Source organism: Cricetulus griseus, chromosome 7, assembly GCF_003668045.3.
Source record: "Cricetulus griseus strain 17A/GY chromosome 7, alternate assembly CriGri-PICRH-1.0, whole genome shotgun sequence".
NCBI lineage: Eukaryota > Metazoa > Chordata > Mammalia > Rodentia > Cricetidae > Cricetulus > Cricetulus griseus.
The window spans coordinates 73,768,500-73,792,642 of NC_048600.1; the positions used below are offsets into that span (position 1 = coordinate 73,768,500).

Here is a 24,143-nt window from a genome sequence, read left to right on the forward strand (position 1 = left end):
AAGCTTACCATCCAATTTCTGTTCCACTTGCTGTACAGTTGTGGTCTGACCTAATCTGTTCTCTAAAACCTCACTGCGTAAAGCTGTTATTTCCTGTAAGTAGGTGGTGAGGTTATCCTTATCCCTATTCCTGAGTCCTCTGGCTAGTAATATTATTTGTACCAGCAAGCTAAATGCCATTACAGTATACAGGCCGGTAATTGGCAGATTAGCATCCTCCTCAAACAGTGAATTCACATAATAAGAAAAATATTACCAATTTTAGCAAATAATAAATATTCCACCATAATTTTATCTGATTTCTACTCCAGATGTAGTAACTATCTTTGACCAGTGGGTGTCACAGGTGTTCAGTTATTCTGCGGCGTTTGGCAGCAGTCGGTCAGCAGTGGAGAGAGGTCACAAAAGCGGCTGCACCTATCTTAGAGAGTATACAGCCTTGTGGCCGCAACCACTGAAACAGATGGGGATTTACCACAGCAGCGGCCAGAGAAAGCCTCTGCTGAAAGCCGAGGCCTACCTTGACTCTAGGCAGCTAGAAACTATCTCCGAGCTGGGTGGATGGTTCTGAGCAGCTCAGCTGCAGTGGGTTGGCTGCTAGCCTGGAACGCCTGTGGAGAGAGGGCGCTTTCCGGGCCTAGGCCGCGGCCCGATGGAACCCACAGCCTGTCCCAAATGGAGTGTAGGTGTCCAATATCCCACTTCTGACACCAGATATAGTGGGAAATTACCAATACAGAGTCTGGTAGAAATATAAGGGTATTTAATAGGGAAAAGCCTTACTTACAGAGCGACCTAGCTAGCCGGCATGGCAGCGGTCTGTACGAAAGCCCAAAAGTGAAACCGAAAGAGAAACGCAGTCACCCTGACCATGCCCTCGCAAGTGTGGTCAGGCACACCTGTAGCCAGCCCCTAAGTAGGCATGGCTACAGCTTCCCCTACAATTGCCCTTGATTAACTCCCAGAGGTAAAAGTTAAGTCCCTGTTGCTTAAGACACTATGCACTTCTGACACAAGGTCCAGAGGTCCCTGAGCTGGACCTCACCTGAAAGCCCCCTTCCTGAAGACTTGCCTTCATCCAGAAGGCACCATGCAAGCTTCCAAACGAGGGAGGCAATCAACAGTCCTACTCCAGCTGTGATGCCTCTGAACCACAAGAATGATCAGCATGGCACAATAACCCTAAAGGTTCACTACTGGCAAGCATACATTACAACCAGTGGGCTTCATCCCAGAAAAGCAGAGTTGATTCAACATATGTAAACCAATAAATTTAATGCACCATATAAACAAATCTCAGGAAAAAAAAAACTACATTATTTTAGTTGACACTGAAAAGGCATTTGACCAAGTTCAACATGCCTTTGTGATAGAAGTTCTAGAAACTTTACGAATAAATGGGACATACTTCAAAATAAGAAAGGCTATATACAGCAGACATTATATTAAATGGAAATTTACCAATGACATTTCTTTTAAAATCAGTAATGAGACAAGGATTTTCACTCTCTTCCCTTACATTCCTAGTGCTGAAACCCTATCTATAGCAGTTAAAAAACTGAAAGACATAAAGGGGTAACAGTAGGAAGGGAGGGAGTCAAACCATCTCTGTTTGCAGATGACATAATTCTTAATGTAAAAGATCCTATGGAGTCCACTAGAAAACTAGTTGTCTTCATTTATACTAATAGCCTACTCTCCAAGAAATAAATTAAGAAAAATATTCCTTCCAAAATAACTGCCACCCCCTCTCCATTATTTAGGAATATGTATATAACCAAAGAAGAGAATGAGCTCCACTATGAAAATTGTCCAGCATTTAGACATACTTGCCACCATTCAGAGCCTAGAGCATCAGGTTTGTTTGTTTTTTTGTTTTTGTTTTTGTTTTTTGTTTTTTGGTGTTTTTTTTTTTTTTTTTTTTTTTTGAGGCAGGGTTTCTCTATGGCTTTGGAGACTGTCCTGGAACTAGTTCTTGTAGACCAGGCTGGTCTCAAACTCACAGAGATCCACCTGACTCTGCCTCCCAAGTGCTGGAATTAAAGGCGTGTGCCACCAATGCCTGGCAAGCATCAGGTTTTTAAAAGGCTTTGGAAGCTGATTATGATAGTGCATACTTGTAACCCCAGCACTTGGGAAACAGGGTGGAAGATTTTGCCACATTTGGGACCAGCTTGGGCTACATAGCCAGATCCTGATTTTGTTTTGCTTGGTTTGGGTTTTTTAAAGAAAGAGACAGGCTAAAGGCTTAAGAATGCTTCGTGGTCTTGCAGCCCCTTCAGACCCCTGCCTAAGAAATAGCCTCTGGTTTGTACTGTTGTAATCTAGGAAAGTCACTGGGACAGTGGTATCTAATTGGGCCTTGCATGACAAAACCACAGGCATGTGTTAGTTTTGAAACATATCATTGTTTCAATGATGGAGGCAAGTCAGTAGATGCTGGCCTAGGTGGTCAGGACAGTCCTTGAGAAAGGGACATAGAATCCTAAGGTATAGGTGGCTTCATAAGGTGGTAGTATGGACTGGGGATCAGGGAGGGACAAAAAGTAGGCCCTCTAGCCTGGCTGTAGAGAAGGACAGCCATGGTGATGTGTGGGAAGCTGTGTGTATAGAGGAGGTGTTTCTGGGCCTTTTTGTGCTCAGCTAGAGTAGCTGGAGGCTAAAGATGATTTCTAGCAGCACTTGCAAGGGTTTTATGGAGATAAGGGATGGCTGCTTCCTTTGTGTTTTGCTTCTTCTGTAGATGGCTGTGCATTGTACTATATGGCATTGGCTTATGTGGCTAGCCTTTCAGGCTCCTGGTATCATCAGACTGTTGGTACCAAATCAGCCCTTTAGGAGTTGTGCCATCAGCCCTTTAGGAGTTGTGCCACACTGTGCTCTGTAGGGCCAGCTCAGTCTTAGGCATCCTGCTCTCTTACTCATCTGGCCTACCCCAATTACTACAATTCATAGATCAGATTATTGCCCTTGGGATCTTTGACCCTATCTCTTACTGGGGCAGAGTCACCTGAAAACTCACCCCCTGCAGAGGCCTGATTTCTTTAGGGTATATAGGAAAGACTTTGTTTATTCACATGCCTGCAGTGTGGCATAGAAGCAATCAATTTTTCCAGTACCAGACTTAGGTCTTGGTAAATGACTGTTTTGGGGCAATCTTGCTCTGTAGTTCAGCCGTGGGGATTAGGGGTGGGGGGAGAACACATACATGTAGGTATTCGCTTAAAACAACTATTTAGGGAGTTATATGTATCTCTCATTCCACTATGGGTTCAGGGGATTAAACACAGGTTATTAGGTTTGCACTTTTTAAAAAAAAATTTAATTTTTTGAGATTATAATTACATTATTTCTCCCGTTCCTCCCTCAAAGCCCTCCCATATATCCTCTTGCTTTCTTTCAATTTCATGGCCTCTTTTTTATTAGTTGTTATTACATGCATATATGTTTAAGTATTTATATATATTTTCCTAAATATAACCTGCTTAGTCTTTGTAATGTTACTTGTATGTTTTTGGACTGACTGGTATTGGGGAGGACTATTTTTCTCACTCTCAGCATTCTAGTTGCTGTGGCTCTTTGTGTAGAGTCGAGGCCTCATAGGCTTTTCTCACCCACTTTGGCATGTCCATTGTTATACCCTTGTTCATGTCATGCTTAGGCAGCCATGTTGAGGTAAATAGTTAATGGTATAAGTCCTTATGACTTTTTCAGACATCCTTGTTACTTTACCCACTTCCCTCCTTCTGTATTAGCCTTCCTCCCCTCTCTCTAAAGAGTCCCCCTTTCCCATATCAGATCACTGTACCCCATTATCCCCCTTTACTCTTCTCTACATTTACCTCCCTCTCCCTCCTTAAAGTGCCCCTGTAGCACAAATAATAAAAACCCGAGACAGATATTGGGGTTCAAGCTGAAGATTAGAAAAGCAAAGCAGCCAACCACTAGAGAATTCTTACCTCTACCAAGGCTAGGGAGATCCTGTCTTCATCATGACTGCATACTGAATACATTGTCGTCCTGTCTCCACTTGCTTAACATTCCTCTCTAGTGCTGGGATTAAAGGTGTGCACCACTGATGCCCAGGTTCTGTGGCTAACTAGTATGGTTGCTGGGATTAAAGGTGTGTACCATCACTGCCTGGCCTGTATGGCTGACTAGTGTGGATGGCTTTGCACTCTGATCTTCAAGCAAGCATTATTTGTTAGATTATAAACAAAATATCACCATATGCCCTCACTTCCATCTCCCAGATCAGAAGACTCAAATTCTGCTGTTTCCCTCCCTATTGTAGCTGAGCCCCTTTCCTGGCAGTGGTCCCACTTTCCTTTCCTGGTTTCAGCAATTACTGCCAGCTGTGCACCCACATACGAAGATTTAAAGCTGTGAGCCCCCATAAAAGAGAACATAAAGTATGCGTCTTTCTGGGTCTGGAATATTTTACTCAATATGATCTTTTCTGGTTCTATCCATTTATCTATAAAGTTCATGTTTTCATTTCTTTACAAATGAGTAGTAGTAGTACCATATTTTCATTATCAATTCATGAGGTGAAGGAAGTTTCCTTTGTTTTTGTATTCTAGCTTTTGTGAATAGGGCAGCAGTGAATATTCTGAAATGGAGTAGGATGCTGAGTCCTTCAGGCATATATGCTAAGGAGTGGTATGTTAGGGTCATATGGCAGATTTACTTTTAGCTTTTTGAGAATTTACAATACTGATTTCCATAGTGGCTTGCACTAGTTTGCAATCCCAACAGTGGTGAGTGAATAGGGGTTCCCTTTTTTACACATCCACTCCAGCATTTGTTATTGATCATTGCCATTCTGACTAGAGTAAAATGAAATCTCAAAGTTGTTTTGATTTGCATTTTCCTAATTGCTGGGGAAGATGAACATTTTTTGAGGTAGGGAAGGTAAACATTTTTTGAGATATTTGTCAACCATTTTTTTTCTTCTGAGAACTCCCTCCCTCCCTACCTTCTATTCTTCCTTCCTTCTTCACTTCATCCCTCCCTCCTTCCTTTCTTCCTTCTTTCCTTGATTACTAAGAAGTTTCTGTCCCACTGGGTCCCAAATAAACACACAGAGGCTTATATTAATTATAAACTGTTTGGCCTATGACTCATGCTTCTTATTGGCTTGCTCTCTCCTAATTATTAATCTGTGTATCTCCACATGGTCTTTGCTTACTGGTGATGCCTGGACCTCTTGCTCCCTCAGCAGCTGCATGGCGTCTCGCTCACAACGCACTCTCTGTGTTCCTCTTCCCAGCATTCTCCTAGTCTGGTAGCCCTGCCTATACTTCCTGCCTGGCTACATCCTGCCTATCCATTGGCTGAAACAGCTTTATTCATCAACCAATAAGAGAAACATATTCACAGCATACAGAAGGACATCCTCCCTCCCTTCTTTATTTTTGTTGGGTTTTTGTTTGTTTGGCTTTTGAAATGGGGTTTTTCTGTGTAACCTTGGCTGTCCTAGAACTTACTTTGTAGACCAGGCTGGCCTCAAACTCAGACATTGGCCTGCCTGCCTCCTGAGTGTGGGGATTAAGAGTGTATGACACCATGCTTGGCCCATTTTTCTAAAGAGTTGATTGTGGTTGTTTATTTAACTCTTTCCTTCCTCCCTTCCTCCCTTCCTTCCTCCCTCCCTCCCTCCCTCCCTCCCTCCCTGCAAGTTCTTTATATAGTCTGGATGTTCTCTGTCAGATTTATAGCTGGCAAATATTCTTCATTTTATGTGATTCCTTTCACCCTGTTGATTGTTCTTTTAGTTTTGCAGAAGCTTTTTAGTCTTATGAAATCCCGTTTGTCAATTGTTAGCCTTAATTCTTTAGTTAATGGGGTTCTGTTTAGAAAGCCCTTTGCTACACCTATATCATTAGAGTATTGCCTGTGTTTTCTTCTAGCTGTTCGGTTTCAGGAGTTACTGAGTTTTTGTTCAGGTGGTAGACACAGACCTAACTTCATTCTTCTGTATGTTGACATCCAATTTTCCCAGAAGCATTTGTTGAAGATGTTTTCTCTTTTCTAGCCTATGTTTTTGGTATCCTTGTCAAATATTAAGTGACTGAAATTGGGTGTTCTCTTGCTTGCGTCTTCGATTTTTTTTTTGTTGGTCTATATGGCTGTGTTTGTGCCGATACCATATTCTTTTTATTACTGTGGATCTGTGATATATATCTTAAAATCTGGAATGCCAATTCCTCCAGCATTGTTCTTTTTGCTTTGGATTGTTTTGGCTATCTGGGGTCTTTTGTGGTTCCATATGGATTTTAGGTTAGGTTTTGTTGTTGTTTTTTGAAGAATGAGATGGGGATTTTGATTGTGATTGCATTGAATTTGAGAATAGCATATGATAAAATTGTCATTTTCATGATGTCATTCCTATTGATTCATGAGATGGAATGTCTTTTCCATTTTCTAGTGTTTTTGTCTCTTCAGATTTTTAAAAGTTTTAATTGTAGAGATCCTTCTTTTCCTTAGTTAGGTTTATTATTTTATTTTCTTTGAGACTATTGTGAATGGGTATGTGCCCATGATCTCCTCCTCTGTATGTTTCTTGTGGTGTATAGAAAAGCTGTTGATTTGTTCAATATCCATCCATGTTGTTGAGTTTCTTTATTAATTTTAGAAGATTTCTGGTAGAATTTTGAGATCTCTAATGCATAGTAGTATCATACTGCAAATGGGGATAGACTGACTTCTTTCCTTAAGTGTCTGCCTTTAATTTCATTATTTTGCCTTATTGCACTTCGAGCACAATATTGAAAAGGAGTGGGGAAAAGTAGACATCCCTGTCTCATTCCTGACTTCAGTGGGATTGCTTCAAGCCTTTCTCCATTTAGGATGATGTTGGCTGTATGTGTGTTACGCTTTTATTGTGTTGAGATATGTTCTGTAGCCCTACATTCTTTAGAACTTTTATCATGAAAGCTTGTTGGATTTTGTCGAAGGCTTTTTCTACATCTGTTGAAGTGATTGTGTGAATTTTGTCTTTAAAACCTATTTATGTGGTTTAATGCATCTATTGACTTGTTTATGTTCAACCATCCCTACATTTCAAGGATAAAACCAACTTGATCATGGTGGATAATCTTGTTGATGTATGTCTGTATTCTGTTTGAAAAAGTTATTTATTATTTTTAATTTATTGGAGTTAGTAGCCTGTAATTTTTTGTTACATTTTTTTTTCCTGGTTTAGGCATTAGAGTGATAACTGGCTTTATAGAAGGCATTTAGGAGTGTTCTTTATGTTTCTATTCTTTTTTTTTTTTTTTTTTTTTTGACTAGTTTAAGAAACATTAGCTGTGCCGGGCGTTGGTGTCGCATGCCTTTAATCCCAGCACTGGGTCGCAGAGGCAGGCGGATCTCTGTGAGTTTGAGGCCAGCCTGGTCTCCAGAGCGAGTGCCAGGATAGGCTTCAAAGCTACACACAGAAACCCTGTCTTGAAACCCCCCACACACACAAAAGAAAAAGAAAAGAAACATTAGCTGTAAATCTCTGAAAGTCTAGAATTCTGCTGTGATTCTGTCTGGCCTTAGGACTTTTTTCTTTTAAACAGGAAGGCTTTTATTACTATTTCATTGTACTCATTTGTTGTGGGTCTGTTTAGGTTCTTGACTTTTTGGTTTAATTTTTGTAGTCTGTTTGGATCTAGAAATCCAATCATTCTTTTAGGTTTTCCAGCTCTTAGATGCATTGTTTCTTTGTATTGTTTTCTTTGTTTCTATTTCATTGATTTCAGGTATTTATTATTTCTTGCTGTCAACTAGGTTTGAATTTGGTTTTTGTTCCTCCAACTTTTGAGTTGCACTCTTTCTGATTTTTTAATGTAGGCACTTAGATTTATAAATTTCCCTCATAGGACTGCTTTCAATATGTCCCAGAGGTTTTGTTGTATTGTGTTTACATTTTCATTAGTTCCACGAAGTTTTTTTTATTTCTTTCTTGGGTTCTTCTTTGACCTATTCATCATTCTGGAATGAGTTGTTTAATCTCCATGATATCCATTAATTCCATTTGATATATCAATTAATTCTGATGTTTTTATCCAGATGGCCCATCTATTGGAGAATGTGGGGTATTGAAAGGGAGTACTTATTATTAATGTTAATCTGTATCTCTAAACCCAATAATAGATTTTTTAATGAAATTGGGTGCCTCAGAGTTTGATATATATATGTTTAGGATAGTAATGTCATCTTGGTTAGCTGTTCCCTTGGTTAGAATGAAATGTCCCTCTTTGTCTCTTCTGGTTGGTTTTAGTTTACAGTCTCTTTTCTCAGCTATGATTGTACTGATGTTTGCTTCCTGTCCCATAATATTGGGGTACTGTTAATCATCTTTTTACTCTAAGATGGTGCCTTTTTTTAACAGCTGAGTTGTGTTTCTGTTTTCTTGGTAATTGATAACCTTCAGCTTAATTCTTTGAAGTTTATGATTGTTCTTTTAAATTCTATATCCCGAAAGTCATCCAGATAATTCTCATTGATGAACATTTCTATAGGACTTGTAGGTTTTGGAGAGAGGATAGTGGCCTGATCTTTCATATTGTTAGTGTTTTTGTGATGGATTTTGTTAGTTCTTAGTTTGTTAGGGACAGAGCAGGTTTGGGGCAGATGAGAGGATATATGGGTGGTTTGGGCCTAGAGATTGGATATGACTTGGATAGAATGTAGTCAGGCGGTCAGAGGGGACTGGGCTGGTATATCCGATATGCTTCCTGGTCCAAGCCTGGAGAATGGGTCTAGATCTGGCAAGGTAGAAGATATGATACGGTGTGGGAGCATCCTGTGGTTTGGGGTATAGGTGGGGAGGGTCCTGGCTGAAGTCTAGAGGTCCTTTTCGATACAGGCAGGGGAGGCCAGACTAAATTGATGCATGTTGGACCTAGGCTAGATCTGGCAGGTTGTAGAAAAGGTATATTTGGGGATACCAAAGAGACTCACCGTCAAAACCCTGGAAGAGGACCTGGGGAGGTCTGGATGCCAAGTGGGGTGATTACAAGTAGTACAGGAGGGACCTGTGGGTGATTACAGGTAGGGCAAGTCCTGGGGGAAACCTAGAGGTTGACTTTGGCATCAGTGAGGGTGGTTAGATTAGGTAGAAACATGGGATTTCAGACACAGTAGAAACCTAGAGCTTGGGTCCTACACAGTTGGTGGGTACCTAAACTAGGCTGGGCCACTGGTTGTGGACCTGGGCTGGATCTGGTGGATTGTAGTAAAGACATATATAGATAGAGGGGCTGGGGGAGGGGAGTGACACTCACTGGGTAGATTCTAGAAGAGGATGTGAGAATTGTCCTTGCATGCTTTCAAAAATGGCTTTATTGAGATAAAATTTATGTAATTGAAATGTTTAAAGTGTACAATTTAGTGATTTTGGTTATTTGTAGAGATGGAGTTATCAATATAGTCACTCTATACCCTTCTCTATCTCTCCAGCTTGGCTAGCCCCAGCTCCAGGTGTCCAAGTTGCTCTGTGACCCTTGAGATTTGCCTTTGTGTTTCAGACACCAGCTTCCCTGCCAGCTCTTTCTAGAGCCATGGTTCTTTTGTTTTGTTTTGTTTTGTTTTGTTTTGTTTATGTGCATTGGTGTTTCACCCACATATGTCTGTGTAAAGGTGTCAGGTCCCTGGGAACTGGAGCTACAGACAGCTGTGAGCTGCCGTGTGGATGCTGGGAATTGATCCCAGGTCCCCTGGAAAGAACAGCCAGTGCTTTTAACCACTGAGCTATCTCTCCAGCCCCAGAGCCATGGTTCTTACTCTGGCCCTCTGCTCCCCTGACTGCCTACTGGAAGCTCTTTCCTAGAGATAGCAGAATCTGTGACTGTGGCCCAGAAAGTGCTAGTAGGTCTCTAGTATGCAGTACATAGCCATACAAAATAGGCCTGGACAGAAGTTCACTGAGTGAATAATAATGCCAGTGAGGACTTGATCCAGGGTGTCCTGGGTTTTGAGGCTATTTACACCAATTACTAAGGTACTCATTGTCCCCTTTGGGGAAGGTCATATAGATATACCTAATATAATGTAACCCTAAAGCTCTGCAGCCACAAACCAGAAAGATGGCACATAATCAAACTCGGTAGCCTGTTGATCAGACCTCACAGGTTTGGGACGTGGGGGCCATTCAAGATGGAGGCTAAGGGGTGAGGGGAGGGAGAGGGAGAAGGGACTTGAAATAAGCTTGTTCCCTATCTAGAACTAATAAAATAAAATAAAATTAAAAAAAAAAAAAAAGATGGAGGCTAAGATACACAGGGTTCAGGGAGTCATCTTGCCCCAGCTCTGATTTTCCTATGCTGTAGATGGTCCACTTACAGTGTGCACTCATCATGTTTGCAGGGAGAAGGGAATATGTTCCACTGGCTGGACATTGCTAGTGTCCATTTAGCTCTTGGGCCTTCTGCCAACACTCCTGCATTTCATCAAATCAAGGTTCTTCCAGCAGCCTGCCCCTATCCCAACTCACATCTCTTTCTACCTTCTCTCCTCAGGGGAAAAGTCATAGTTGGTTCTTTTTTTGGGGGGGGGTTGTTAAGGACTCTTATAAAGAAGCCAAGAAATGGGAGGATTCTTGGCTTTTCGTGGAAGCTGTGTGACCCTCCAGCAAGCAAGTTGCCCTTTCTTGAGTCACAGATTCCATAGCTAAATGGTGTGGCCTGATGGAGCCTCCCAGTTTGTAGAATGTTGAATAAGAAATATTTTAAGAACCTCCCTTCCCTATGGTTTATTCAGAGATCATCATGTGGATGCAGAAGAGGGTTTGGATTTTCTTGTCACTGCCCCCCAAATGGCAGAAGGTACATTGGCTCAGTTGTCCCTTTGGAAACCTATTCTCACCAGCTGGATATAGTTGTAAAATATAGAGCCATAGAATGTCCGTTCCTATAAGCACATTGTACTCCTTTTGGCAGGGTCTGATGGGAGATGTTTTGGGCAGTAAAAGTATAACTATGTAACTATGCCTAACATTTGTTGAGGTTTTACAGACCAGACATCATGCTTGGTGTTTTTTTCCTTATGTAGTTTTATTGAGGTATAATTCACTTGCCATAAAATTAACCCTTTTAAATTGTAGAGTTCTCTATCTTTAGCGTATTCATAGTACTCTGCAGCATTCTCCAGTATTGCATCTCACTTTCCAAAGAAACCCCATGCCTTTTCCCCTTGCTCCTGGGTAACCATTCAGTCTACCTGCTGTTGTGTGGATATGCCTGTTCCAGATAGTTCTCATGAATGGGATTCTATAGTTTGTAGGCCTTTGTGTCTGCCTGCCTTCAATTATATAATGCTCTTGAGGTTCACATGCCTTTTGTGTACATCAGAACTTCTGTCTGTGTCATGCTGTGCAATCATTGTGTGGATGGACTACAGATCTTTCCACCATTTATGTTTGTGGGCATTTTAGTTGCAGTACCTTTGGATGATTGGGAGCAGTGCTCTTAGAATTCTGTAGGGCAGGTTTCCATTTTTGTAGTTCTCTCACTTGCTTATTACCTAGCAATGGAGTTGCTGAGGCTCACAGTAGCTATATGTTCAACCTCTTCCAAACTGCCAGGCCATTTCCCAATTGCACCATTTTGCCTCCCTTTACTAGTTTATTTTGTTGAGACAGTTTCACTCTACAGCCCAGACTGACTTGGAACTCATGGTGATTTTCTTGCCTCAGTCTCCCTGGTGCTGAAATTACAGGCATGAACCATCTCACCTGGCTTCCGTGCTGGTTTTTATCTACATTATCACAGAAACTTCATGAGGTAGAGTTAGAACTGTTGATATTCTGCTTTTCAACACCTCCATGGCAAGTTGAAGCCCAGAGGTTTCCTTCTTTGCCCCTGGCTGCACCTAGGCACTGATGAGTCTTTGGCCAGTGTCAAATCTCTGCTTTACATCTTCAGGAGCAGGGCTTGGGGCTGTCATTTACACTATTCCTGGTGCTCAGTCAGGCCCATTTTCCATCTTTGTGTGTTTGTAAGAAACTTGAGAGGGGGAGCCTTGTATCTTCAGGGTTCTTTTGCTTTTTGGGTTTTCAGATGCCCTCTGGGTTCTGTGTTCCCCTAAGCATACTGTGGAATCCTGTAACCTTTTAAATCAGGTACCTGTTCCTAGATACTTAGCTTATGTTGGGGAGTGGGAGATGATATTCTGTTTGTCAACTTGCCCTGCACTGTTATCTTCTGGTCCCGTGATGCTGATGACCATCCATCCTTTTTCTCTTCTAGGCTAAACCCATTTATGGTGGCTGGCTGCTCCTGGCTCCAGATGGCACTGACTTTGACAACCCAGTGCACCGGTCTCGGGTAAGGCTACTTGAGAAAATGCCTAGAGTGGGAAGAACTAGAAGGAGGTTCATTTGAGAGTAAATTGATAAAATTAGGAAGGGAAACAGGAGGCAAACACTGGAACCTGGATGACAAAGTCATCAGGGATCTAACATGAACTCTGAGGTTTCAGAAAGTTCTGCTTACATATATAGAGTCTATTCTCGTGGGTGTCACCTATTTCGGGTCATCTGGACTCTTTGAAAACAGTCGAAATGGAAAAGGCAAAAAAGCAACTGAGTACATCTTTGCAGCATGTTAAGCTAGCTCCCAGGTCCTTCAGAGTCAAGGCAGTTCTCTCCTCAACCATGGACTTAGCACTATGAGTTCTAATAAAGGGCTGAGGCTTGGACACCTGTGCTGTCAAAGCCTTACACTGTCCTGTCTCCTGGATATAGTCTCTTCTGGAGAAAAAAGATGGATAAAGCTACATTTTGCTGACCAGAGGCTTGCTCATTCCCTGGGCAATCCACTGGGGATTCAGCTCTAATCAGAGCATCTTTTCCATACACTTTCCTCCTAGTTGTATTTATACAATTGCCTGAGCTCTGCCTGTCCCTCCTCACCTAGGTAGGGCCTCATGAGTACATGCTCTGGCCCACAGAACTAGTGGCATTGTGTTTTTGGTCCTTGGGCTTCCTTCTGGAGTGGATTCTGATTTCAAAGATAACACCTAGGAACCTTGGAAGTGGTTTTGGAAAACAGGTATCTTAGCCTGTTTTGGAACTCCAGCCTGAAAGTAGCCCTAGCAGGTCCTCTCTGCATAGCTCCATGAGTCCTGTTCTTACTCCCATGGGTGGCCAGTGGTTCTAGCTAGAATGCAGTATCCAGGAAGCCAAGTGCCTTTCCTGTTCTCTAATAAAACTTCACAACTGCACTTCCCGCTCCTAATGAGAAAGTAATTGTTTTAAATTTTTTCTGGCCTAGAGCAAAGAAACACATAATTCTGTAGCTTCAGTGTTAGTCAAAATTTATATGTTATTGGATTTTGTGAAATGTTGAGAATAAAACCTTGAGTCCTTCTGAAATCAGCCCAAGGGGTTGGAGTGGGAGCCATGCCTGTCTCTGGGTCATGATTAAGACTCACAGCCTCATGTGGTAGGCAAGACCCTTCATACAGAAAGATGATGTGTTTATTTGTCCTTTTCATTCCAGCTTTCAATGGCATTTGATCATAGTAACACCCCTGGAGGCCTGGCCTTTGTTTGGGGTTCTTCTCTTGTTTGATTTTTGTTAGCTTGTTCCACCACTCTTGAATTCCTCAACCTTGACTATCTGCTTCTTGTCACTTGGAAATCACAAGACCAACCCATTTTATACCATTTCCCAGACTGTCTTCTAAGGGATGCTGTCTAGATCACATAAAATCATCCATCTAATAAATAATCAAACATTCTTTGAAAATGTTCTGCTGGCTCCCTGTAGGAACATAGAAAGTGAATACATAACAGTTCCTACTCCCAAGGAAAGCTCCAACTTTAAAAACTTCATGAGGCATACAAAGCACTAGTTATTTGTAATTAGGCCCGCCTCCTGACCCCACCTGGCTAATGAATCACCATACTTAGGTCTCTGGTTTCTCTCCTCCTACCATCTACCCCAGAAGTAGAAACCTCAGAGCCAGCATTCCTTAGATTCTGTGTGTCAGATATTGGGGTTCTGTTAGCTGAGACCCAGGGCCAGGATACCTGACCCCCAATTCTATGCTCTGTTGCAGAAGTGGCAGCGACGATTTTTCATCCTATATGAGCATGGCCTCTTGCGCTACGCCCTGGATGAGATGGTAAGTGTCCTCAGCATTCCTGACCCTGGCTCTGCTTTTGCCTAGGCTCCTCAGCTGTGGCACTACTGGTCACATCACATGTGAGTACGGCCCTACTCAGGCTTCTGTTTGGGAGTCTGGAATGTTTTAAAGGACTTGCAGTACTAAGTAGAAAATACTCTATAAATCCAGATCTTGTGCTTAAGGCTTTTTTTTTTTTTTTTTTTTTTTTTTTTTTTTTTTTTTTTTTTTTTTTACAGCAGTTGTTGGTGAGAGGAAGCAGTGGAAAAGGGAGTTTCTTTTGTTCAAAGTTGGGGAAAGTGAGAGTCAAGCCCTGAGGGTCAGTAAGGGTTTGCACAAGTGGTGTCCCTACAGGCCTGAGTGGGGACAGGCAGGCAGACTTGTCCTGTCTTCCCAGGACTGTCCCAATAGATCTTGGTATAGATTTCTTTTTAGCTGGCACCCAAGGACTACTAGTCCTGTGATCAGAGCAGATGGTCTTCTTTCTTCTTTTCTACTACCTGGTTTTCTACCTGTATCATGGGTGGGGCAAGTCCATACTTACCCAAGTCTATACTTGCCCCAGAGGCCAAACCCCCAGCCCAGCCAAGTAGAACTGAATGTTTGCCTCTATTTCTACCCATGTTACCTCCCTTTTCTCTAAAGGAAATTTCTCCTTCCTAAATGGAGCTTTGGATGCCTCTTTTGCTGTTTGAGTAGACAAGTGTGTGCAGGTATATGCTGTGGTGCCCGTGAAGACTGGGACCACCTGGGAAAGTCTAGTCATGTTGTTTCAAACAGGCCCACTTGCTGTAGCCAAGCAGGGTTTGTTTTGTTTTTGTTTGTTTGTTTGTTTGTTTGTTTTTCAAGACAGGGTTTCTCTGTGTAGCCTTGGCTCTCCTGGAACTTGCTTTATAGATCAGACTGGCCTCGAACACACAGAGATCTGCCTGCCTCTGCCTCCTGAGATTAAAGGTGTGTGACCCCATTGCCCGGCCCAGGGCAGGTTTCTTAACTGTGACGCTATGAGACTCAAGAGGGTGAGATAACTGTCTCCAGGGACTTTGCAGAGAATCAGGACACTAGGATTTGGGAAATGATCATTAGTATTCACATGTGCCCAGCATGCCCTTTTCCACCTGTGCTTCCTGATGTGTTTCACTCTTTTTATTCTGAGATCTTTAATGGGCGTGATTTTGTACCTCTAGCCCCCTCCTCCTTCCACAATAACTGTCACCTCATGGGTTGCTTAAGATTTTCCTCCCTGTTGTTCCTTTTGGTGAACCTAAGAGTATTGCTAAAGAGCCATCTGTGAGCCAGGATAATTTGAAATGAGCACTGGTCCAACTATAAACAGGAACAAGTAGACATTCATGATGCTCTTCTCCCAGTTTAGGAGACATGGAGGGCAGACTCCACTCTTCTCATGGTGTCTTCCTATCTTAGCTATCAATGGGCAGCAGCTCTGGGATAGGAGTTAGTTTCCCATAAGCCTCATTCTTAAATTCTGTAACTAGTTAAGAGCATTGGAACCTCTAGAGGTCATTGGGTTATATTCTTGTTGGGCTCAGGCCATGAACATCTGAAAATCAGCACAGGGATTCTTTATTTATGTCCAGCTGAAATCTAGAAGAATTTATTATTTCATTGACTCAGTCGCATCAGCACAAAGAGAGTGACTGCTGGGCACCAGCACAGACTGCTGCTTCTTGTAACAGCTGCTTCTCAGTAAGTAAGACCATCGAGCCAGATGTGCTGAGACATTATGGTTCAGTGTTAGTGGATATGTTAGTCTGATCTCTATTGCTGCAATGAAGACCATGATCAAAAACAACTTGGGAAAGAAAGGGTTTATTTGGCTACAGGTCCTGATCATAGTCCATTATTAAAGGAAATTAAACAAGGAACTTAAGCAGGGCAGGAACCTGGAGACAAGAACTGAAGCAGAGATCAGTGAAGAACACTGTTTACTGTCTTGATCCCAGTTTGCACTTTTGTACAACCCAGGACTAGCTGTCCACAATGGGCTGGGCCCTTCTCCATTAATCATTAATCAAGAAAATGCCCCCACCATCTTGCCTACAAGTCAGTTGGATGGATGTGTTTTTTTTTTTAAATTGTGGTTCCCTCTTCTCAGAGGACTCTAACTTGTGTCAAATTGAAAAAATAAAATAAAATAGCCAGCATACAGGATGTGGGCTAAGGCAGAGGTTACTCTGTGTTAGGACTGTGAGAAATGAAAGACAAAAAGACTTGAGGAGAGGACATGGGGGGGACATCTAGTTCTGAATGTTTTTTGTGCATGGGCCATCTTCTAGCATTTGGCCTTGAAACTGGAAAGACTAATCATGTAGTCAGTTGATGTTTTTCTGCCCAGACCAGGGTAGTGCACATAGTTCGTACTTTTTGAAGTTGCAAAAACAGGAGTGGCAGTCATGTTGAAATGTCTTCTAAAGTATCACTTTGGGCTTGTAAGGCTTTTCCACGTTGCATTAGGATGCTCACATAAAAGCTACAAAGGAGGGTTCCCCCGCCGCCCTGACCTCTGCTGAGGAGAGGCCAGACCATCTAGAGCTATAGACACTGAAGTCTTGGCCCACGTACACCAGCAGGTGACAAGAAGAGATAGTGAGACCCCACTTGCACCCACTGGAAGAAGAAATGGGAAGACGACAGAATAAGAACACACTCAACAACAGAAAGACCAATATGACACCACCAGAATCTAGGGACTCCACACCAACAAGACCTGAAAAGCACAACACAGAGGAAGAAGAAGAGAGAGACCTAAAAATCTACTTTATTAAGATGATATGATAGAGACCCTTAAAGAGGAAACGAGAAAATCTCTTAAGGAAATAGAAGAAAAAACAAACAAAAAAAATCAAGAAATAAATAATTCTCTTAAAGAATCTAAAGGAAGCCAAGAAAAAAACCAAACAAGTGAAGGAAGCAATTGAAACAGTTCAAGGCATGAAAGCTGAAATAGAAACAATAAAGAAAACACAGAATGAGGGGATGCTGGAAAGAAAGGCTGGATAAATGATCAGGAACTAAGGATAGCCTTCATCCAATGGCTGATGGAAGCAGAGGCAGACACCCACAGCTAAACACTGAACTGAACTCTGGAACTCAGATGCAGAGAGGGAGTAGTGAAGAGCAAAGAAGTCAAGACTGGGTTGGTGAAACCCATAGAATCAGCTGACATGAACAAGGGGGAGTGCATGCACCCCAGACTGAGGTCTGGGAGGCCAGCATGGGACTGATACAGACCCCTGAACGTGGATGTCAACGTGGGGAGGCCTGGGCACTCTATAGGGCCTCTGGTAGTAGATCAGTATTTATCCCTGGTGTAAGAAAGGACTTTGGGAGCCCATTCCACGTGGAGGGATACTCTCTCGGCCTGGACACATGGGGGAGGGCCTAGGCCCTGCAGAGAATGGTATGACAAACTTTGGGGATCCCCTATGGAGGGCCTTACTCTCCTGGGGAGCAGAGGGTGAATGGGGTGGGGGACTGGTTGGGGGGCGGGGGAGGAGGAGAGGGAGAAGGGATTGACGTGTGAAGCAGGCTTGTTTCTAATTTGAATAATAATAATAAAAAAAGAATAAAGCTACAAAGGAGGTCATCACAGGCAGCAGGAATTAGTCAGGGTAGGGACCAGGAAGGAAGTAGCATAAGGGCTCATCTTGCTAGAACTGAGGGTGAGGGGAGCTTACCCATCATGCCCTCTGGTCTGCATTATGTCAGGTTTACCCTTTGTGACTATTTCCTAGGACAAGAAGACATGCCATTTTCCACCACCATATCTTCTGCCCATTTACATGATCATGGTTCTGAGACCTGAGTAGATGCCTGCTTGGTCTCATGTGGCAGAGCCCCAGCACAGATGTTTCCCCTGTGTTCTTTTTGATTGCTTCTAAGAGCCATGATTCTCAGTAGGGTTAGTGTGCATCAAGGCTATGTGGCAGTTGTGTGATTTGATTGAAACTGCTAGAGCAATAATGCTATTTGTATATACTGATGGGAGGCTAAGATGCGTAAGACATCTCCCACAACAAGTAAGAACCAGCTTAAAGTTTCTGTAGTGCCCGGGCTAAAAAATTTTCAATGATTTGGCTAGTGGCTTGCTTATTTTTTTTTTTTTTTTTTTACTTAAAATGTTTGATTTGCTGTTAATTAGCATAGGACACAGGACTCACCTAACTGTTTTCTGGAGTGGAGTAATAGAGTGGGACACAGGCTAGGATTATCTTACAGCCTTTCTTCATCTTGAGGGTTTCTGTGGGACCCTCTGTACCTCTGCTGCCTGTGTATGCAACTCACTTAGGGAACACATCCATGTTTCCTATGGCATTTTTGGATCATGGTGCTTATGAAGTGCCCCCATCTGGGTGCCTGTTCTAAAAACAGCATCTTTGAGCAGTCTGTGATTGCCTCTGGGCCTCCTGGCATGCCTGGCTAAACTGCAACCCTCACTGGTAGCCTGCCTGCCCTTCCCAGCTTGCTGACTAGCTGTACCATTAAGTTGTAGCATTTTATGGCTGGTTTCCTCCCTTAACACTTAGTCACAATCTGTTTCAAATTGCCATTCCCCTGTTCTACATTATATTACTTTTTTTTCTTCTTTTAAATGCCCTCCCCCCCCCCAGCCAGACGTATAGTTTTCTGCTGTGATTTGGTTCTTGATAATTCTTTGTTTCTTTCCATGTTATGTGGATGGGGTTCAGTGGACCAGGCATAGCAAGATGTGTGGAATTGGGCTCACCAGCTGTGGTGAACTGGAGAGAAAATAGGCTGGGGTGGTCCCAGAAGTGTAAGAAATGTGGTGAATTTGAATGGCTGTCTACAAAAGGGGGAAATGGTGATGTCCAGAAAACTCTGAGAAATGGTGAAGAAAAGATGTTGCTTGGCCCTTAGCTGGGCTGTGAAGCAACAGGTAAAATGTCTGATGGTTGCAGTGTGCCCTCAGGAGGTGGGTGGTGGTACTAGCTCCAGGTGCTTTAGGACTCTGGCTGACTGAATAAGACAATCCAGGTCCCTGGTCTGACCACTGCCTTTTCAAGCAGAGATAAAATGCCACTCACTTTTGGAACTCTCTCTTTTCCTTTGGGAGCAAGTTTCTATCTCCATACTCCCAAGTAGTGTGTGTGTGGGGGGGGGGGTGAGGCAGATTTCCCTAAAAAGAAGAGAAGCTTCCAGAGTGTTTGTTGAGGGGAGGAGCATGATGGCCCACAGACATAGTGGAGCCTGAAGAAACTAAGCCTACTACTTTTCAGGAGAGGACAAGCAAGGAACTTGGAAACCCCACTGTTGCCTCGCTTTTGCTTTTTGCTCCATGTCTGGGTCTTACAGGAACTGATACAAGACTGAAGGACTGCTTGTAAATGGCAAGTAGTTCTGGGCCTCACAATGCTTTTTCTCTTCGTTTGCCCACATACTAGTAAGGCAAACAGATGATCAAATGCTTTGTTGTTTTTTATTGTGGTAAAATATGCATAACATTAAACTCACTATCCTGAGCAGGTAACACAAAGCACACAGGTGGCAGCAGGTACTCACACATATAGCCCTCACCGTCCAAGTTCATGAGAGCTCTGTCATCCTCTCAACAGAGACTGTTCCCTTTAAGACCATACCTCACCCCTTAGCCCCATTCTCTTGCTTATGTCTCAGTTTGATTCCATCAAGAGTCTTATATAAGTTGGTGTCCTTTACCAGAAATGTTTGGGGCAGGTGTTTAGTATTTTGGATTTTTTTTACATTTGGGGATATTTGCATTGATATTATGTGTCATCTTGGGGATGAGATACAAGTCTAAATGGAAAAAATAGTTTGTTTCAACTATACCTTGTATACATAGCCTGGAGGCAATTTTATACAGTGTTTTTCTTGCATGTGAATTTTGACTGTGCCCCATCATGAGGTTAGTGTGGAATTTCCTGCAAGTCAGAGCTTGATTGTATTTTGGATCATTTCAGATCTCAGACTTTGTGAGTGGACTCTTAGCTGCTTATATCTAGGATATCACACTCTGTATGTGTTCTCAACACGCCTTGCTATGGCATGTTGCGGCATGTGGCAGGATTCCCTGCCCTTTTCACTTCTGTAGGTCCACCCTTCTTGAATCCTGTCTGCTCTGAGATGGCTTATACCTCTGCATGGAGGTTATTGGTTTGTGATACCTGTCCTGAAGCCAGGGGCAGTGACAAGAGCTACAGCTTCTCAGTCTTGAGAGTCCCTGAGAGAGCCCATCGTACAGGAGCTTTGGGACTCTTGGGTCATGCTGACTGTGAGCTTTCTTTTTGGTTTTTCGAGAGGCTGGCCTCGAACTCAGAGATCCGTCTGCCTCTGCCTCTGCCTCTGCCTCTGCTGGGATTAAAGGCGTGCGCCACCAACGCCCGGCGACTTCGAGCTTTCTTGATGTAGCAAGTGAAGAAGCCCTTACAGCTTTGGGACATGTGCCTTTATAGGCTTGTCTGGCCCCCTGTGAGTTGGTAAGTCTGTCAGCTACAGTAGCCCAACATGGTTTATTGTGGATGTCTGTGTCTTGTGTGTAGAATGATAGTCTTTTGAGGGTCCTCAGTGGATTTTGCTCAGATTGGCTCAGACTGCATTAGAGGTGTTTGTTGTAGAAGATTCTAGGTCACTTTGACTTTGGGACTTTTGTATACCTTTTTTCTGGGCACATTTCTGCTACTGTTGTGTCAAAGCCACAAACAGTACTTATTAGGGTGTCCAGGCCCTTCAAAAGCCAAGCAAAGGGCATCAGCACTCTGCTGTTATTAGGCAGCTAAAGTGTCATTTTCTTTGCAGCTGACTTCCTAGACCCTTGTTATTCTCAAAGCTATGGTTGCCCTGCATTAGAACACCATACAGGGTGAGTTGAGAATCCCTTTTGTAACCACTCCTCAATTTTTTTGTTTTAAGGGAATGTGAAATTTGAGAATACTGTTTTGAGCTCTGGCTTGTTTTCTTCCTGCTCAGGACTTTGCTGGACAGGTTACCTGAGCAGGTGAGAAAGGGTCTACTGCAAGGGCAGAAAACAGTAGTTAGCTGTCCATCTAAGTCAGGAACATGATTAGATCCCCAGTTACCCATCTCTCCTTTATAGTTCCTGCAGTTCCTTCAAAGGGAAGCTACTGGGCTCCATTGTGCTGTCTGACCAGCCCTTTGCTGTCCTAGTTGTTAAGTGGTATTCAGTTAAAGGAGGCAGTGGAAGCACCAGTTTTATGTCTTTGTTAGTTTATGCTGGGGAAACAGAGAGAAGATACATTGTGGCTGGCACCTGGGGCAACCTGTAGAGCGTGGGTGAACTTTCCCATAGCGGCCAGGCTGTGACCTTCAGGCCATAATGATTAGCAATTGTCTGTCTCCCGAACAGAGAGGAGTGCTATAAAAGCTAGCAGCTTGGAGTTAATTGGCTAGGAAACTGACTAAGCAACAGATGGGAAACAATTGTTGAAAGAGTAATTTTTTTTTTTTTAAGATTTATTTTTCATGTATACAGTGCATGCCAGAAGAGGGCACCAGATCACATTACAGATGGTTGTGAGCCACCATGTGGTTGCTGGGAATTGAACTCAGAACCTCTAGAAGAACAGTCTTAACCCTTGAGCCATCTCTCCAGCCCCGATAGAGTAATTTTTATGGAAAACACAAAAAGCATCTAGGGTCAAAGAAGCCACACCAAGTGGCTAATGCCAGTATAGTCAAGAATGAGCTTGCAATGCTATCAGGCAAGATGGAGCAGCATGGAGGCTGCCAAGTCTTCTGGAATGACTTTCATTCCCTTTCCCCTTTTGGGTCTCCATTCAGGTGTCCCTTTCCATTGACCTCAGCTCACCTGCCCATGCCCTTCACTTTGGACTGTCTATAAAATAAATGGTGTTGTCCATCAACATAGCCTGTTCACCAAGGTGGCTGGCTGGCTGGAAGCTTAGAAAGCCAACATCAGTCTTCCTTTTCTCCCCACCTGTAAGCCCACTACCATAGGGGCCTTCTCTGTAGCCATAAATGCAAAGGAAGGCAAATGGGATGTCTTTATGATAAAGAAAGCTCTCAGGATCCAAGAAGTAGCTATATTTGAAGGTTCTCCAAGATGTAGGGAACACTGTGGGGGAATCTCAAAGAAGGTGAGTCCTTGTATCTGACTATGTACTCATCTGTATGGAAATGTATTGCAGTGACACATACAGGATAGATATCAAATGTGTACACAAAATGGAGGTTTGCACTTTTACAGTTGCCATAAGTTTAATGGCCTAGTACAGTGTGGATTTAATCTCTTTCAGTACTAGAGTTTAAGAATCAGGTCAAGGTGTCGGGACAGCCTCTTTGAGGCTGAGCTTTCTGCAGACCTCAGATGCACTGTGGTCCTTTCTTCCATCCCTGTACCTTCTTACTTGTATTGCTTGTCCTTTCCTTTTCTCCTGTGTCATTCTTCTCAGGCCTCCCTCTTGCAGGACCTTTAGGATTGCATTGAGGGATTTGCACTTGTATATACGAGGATTGTCTCTGGAGTATGTAAACCCTACATAAATAAGTTCTTAACTGACTGTGGGCACATATCAGTGAAGCTCACATGACACAAAGAAACCACAGAGAAAGGAGTAAAGGGTTGCTGCCTCTTAACCTTGTACCCTGAGCTCACTATAGAAGTTAAGAAAGCAGTCACCAGGCATTATTCTATGGGAACACTGACATCTGGGAGACTGGAGTACAGAAAACTGTTGGAAATAGAGTTATGCTCTGTCAAAGGAATGACAATAGAGCACCTCACTAGGCAGTGGTTACCAAGCCAAGTGCCCCTATCAAGAGTACTGAGCAAGTCTCTCCACCTTGCCTGGTTCTCTGCCTCGGTTGCCTGCTTGATTCCATCACATTTGTTTCTGAGTTCTCCCTCCACTAGAAGTAGGCAGTGTAACAGACTCATGTGGCCTGTGTAATGAGATTTCAGCTTCTTTGCTTCCAGTTTCAGGCTTGTCATAGTCACTTGGAAAACTCTTGTTAAATGGCCCATAGGAGAACTTCAGAGAGGAGCAGTAGTAAGGGTGTGTCAGATACTCCTAGTTGATCACATTTTGGGAATACCCGAGCACCTGATTCTTTGAAACATCTTGGGAATGACAGTCACATCTTTGAGGACCTGGGGTTGGGAGGACAAATGTTAGAATCTATCTTCTCCCTGTTCTTCCCACGGTGAGAATAAGGATGAGGAAGCCAGCATGGGTTGATGGGATTTCTTGAAGTTTCCATCCGTGTTTCCTTCTTTAGACTCATTGGGTAAATGGCCCTACTGAGCAGAAGAGGAAGAGAAAATGTTGGTTTTTGAAGCTGCTAAACCTTTCTATTTCTTTAGAAGGCCTATAGGGCAAGACAGACACCTGTCTTGTCTGCTAGGATGCTCTCTTGTCCTGTTTCTGTGGGTCCTGTGAATGAGCAAAACAGGACCAGAGTAGATTGCCTCCATTGTCTATCACCTGCAGAAGGGACAAATGTGTCTGTGCATTATTTCCAAAGAGTTGATTAGTGTGTTTCGGAGGCTGCCCTATGGCAGCCTTTGTCCCTGTTTAAAGGGACAAAGGAAGACTGAGGTCCACCATGGAGAACAGACATCTAAATTTTGCATATATTAGTGGTCATTTGGGCCTTATTGGGCCTTACTGGTCTACTCCATATATTGTTAGCCTTTTCTTGCCTTCCTGATTTTTAGAACATAACTAGTCATTTGATTCAAACATTTTATTTACCTAAAGCCAAGTGTCTAGGTTGTGAAGCAGCTGTGGTGCTTGGACACGTCCTCTAACGCCTTCAGGAAGTACAGGCAAGGGAGAGGAGGATCTGACCAGTGGAAAAGCGTGATGCTTGACACACGTGAAAGAAGTGCCAGCTACTAGATCTGATGTCCAGGCTCTGGCACCCTATCCTCAGAAAATTGTTTTGATTTCTCATCATAGTGATTGTGGGTCAGGAGATTTTGGAGAGACTGTGTTATGTTATATATACCCATTTTTTCCCCTCTCTACCCTTGGTCTTTGGTT

General features: G+C 43.0%; 1 protein-coding gene across 8 annotated transcripts in view; it reads left to right on the plus strand.

Moving 5' to 3' along the window:
* Mprip (myosin phosphatase Rho interacting protein) overlaps positions 1–24,143 on the plus strand; it is a 128,569-nt gene that overhangs the window by 28,031 nt on the left and 76,395 nt on the right. For all 8 annotated transcript variants that reach the window (XM_035447896.1, XM_027427326.2, XM_035447895.1 and 5 more), the window contains exons 2-3: positions 12,240–12,317; positions 14,056–14,121. In XM_035447896.1, the coding sequence (XP_035303787.1) occupies positions 12,240–12,317; positions 14,056–14,121 (144 nt within the window). The remainder of the gene's footprint in view (positions 1–12,239; positions 12,318–14,055; positions 14,122–24,143) is intronic.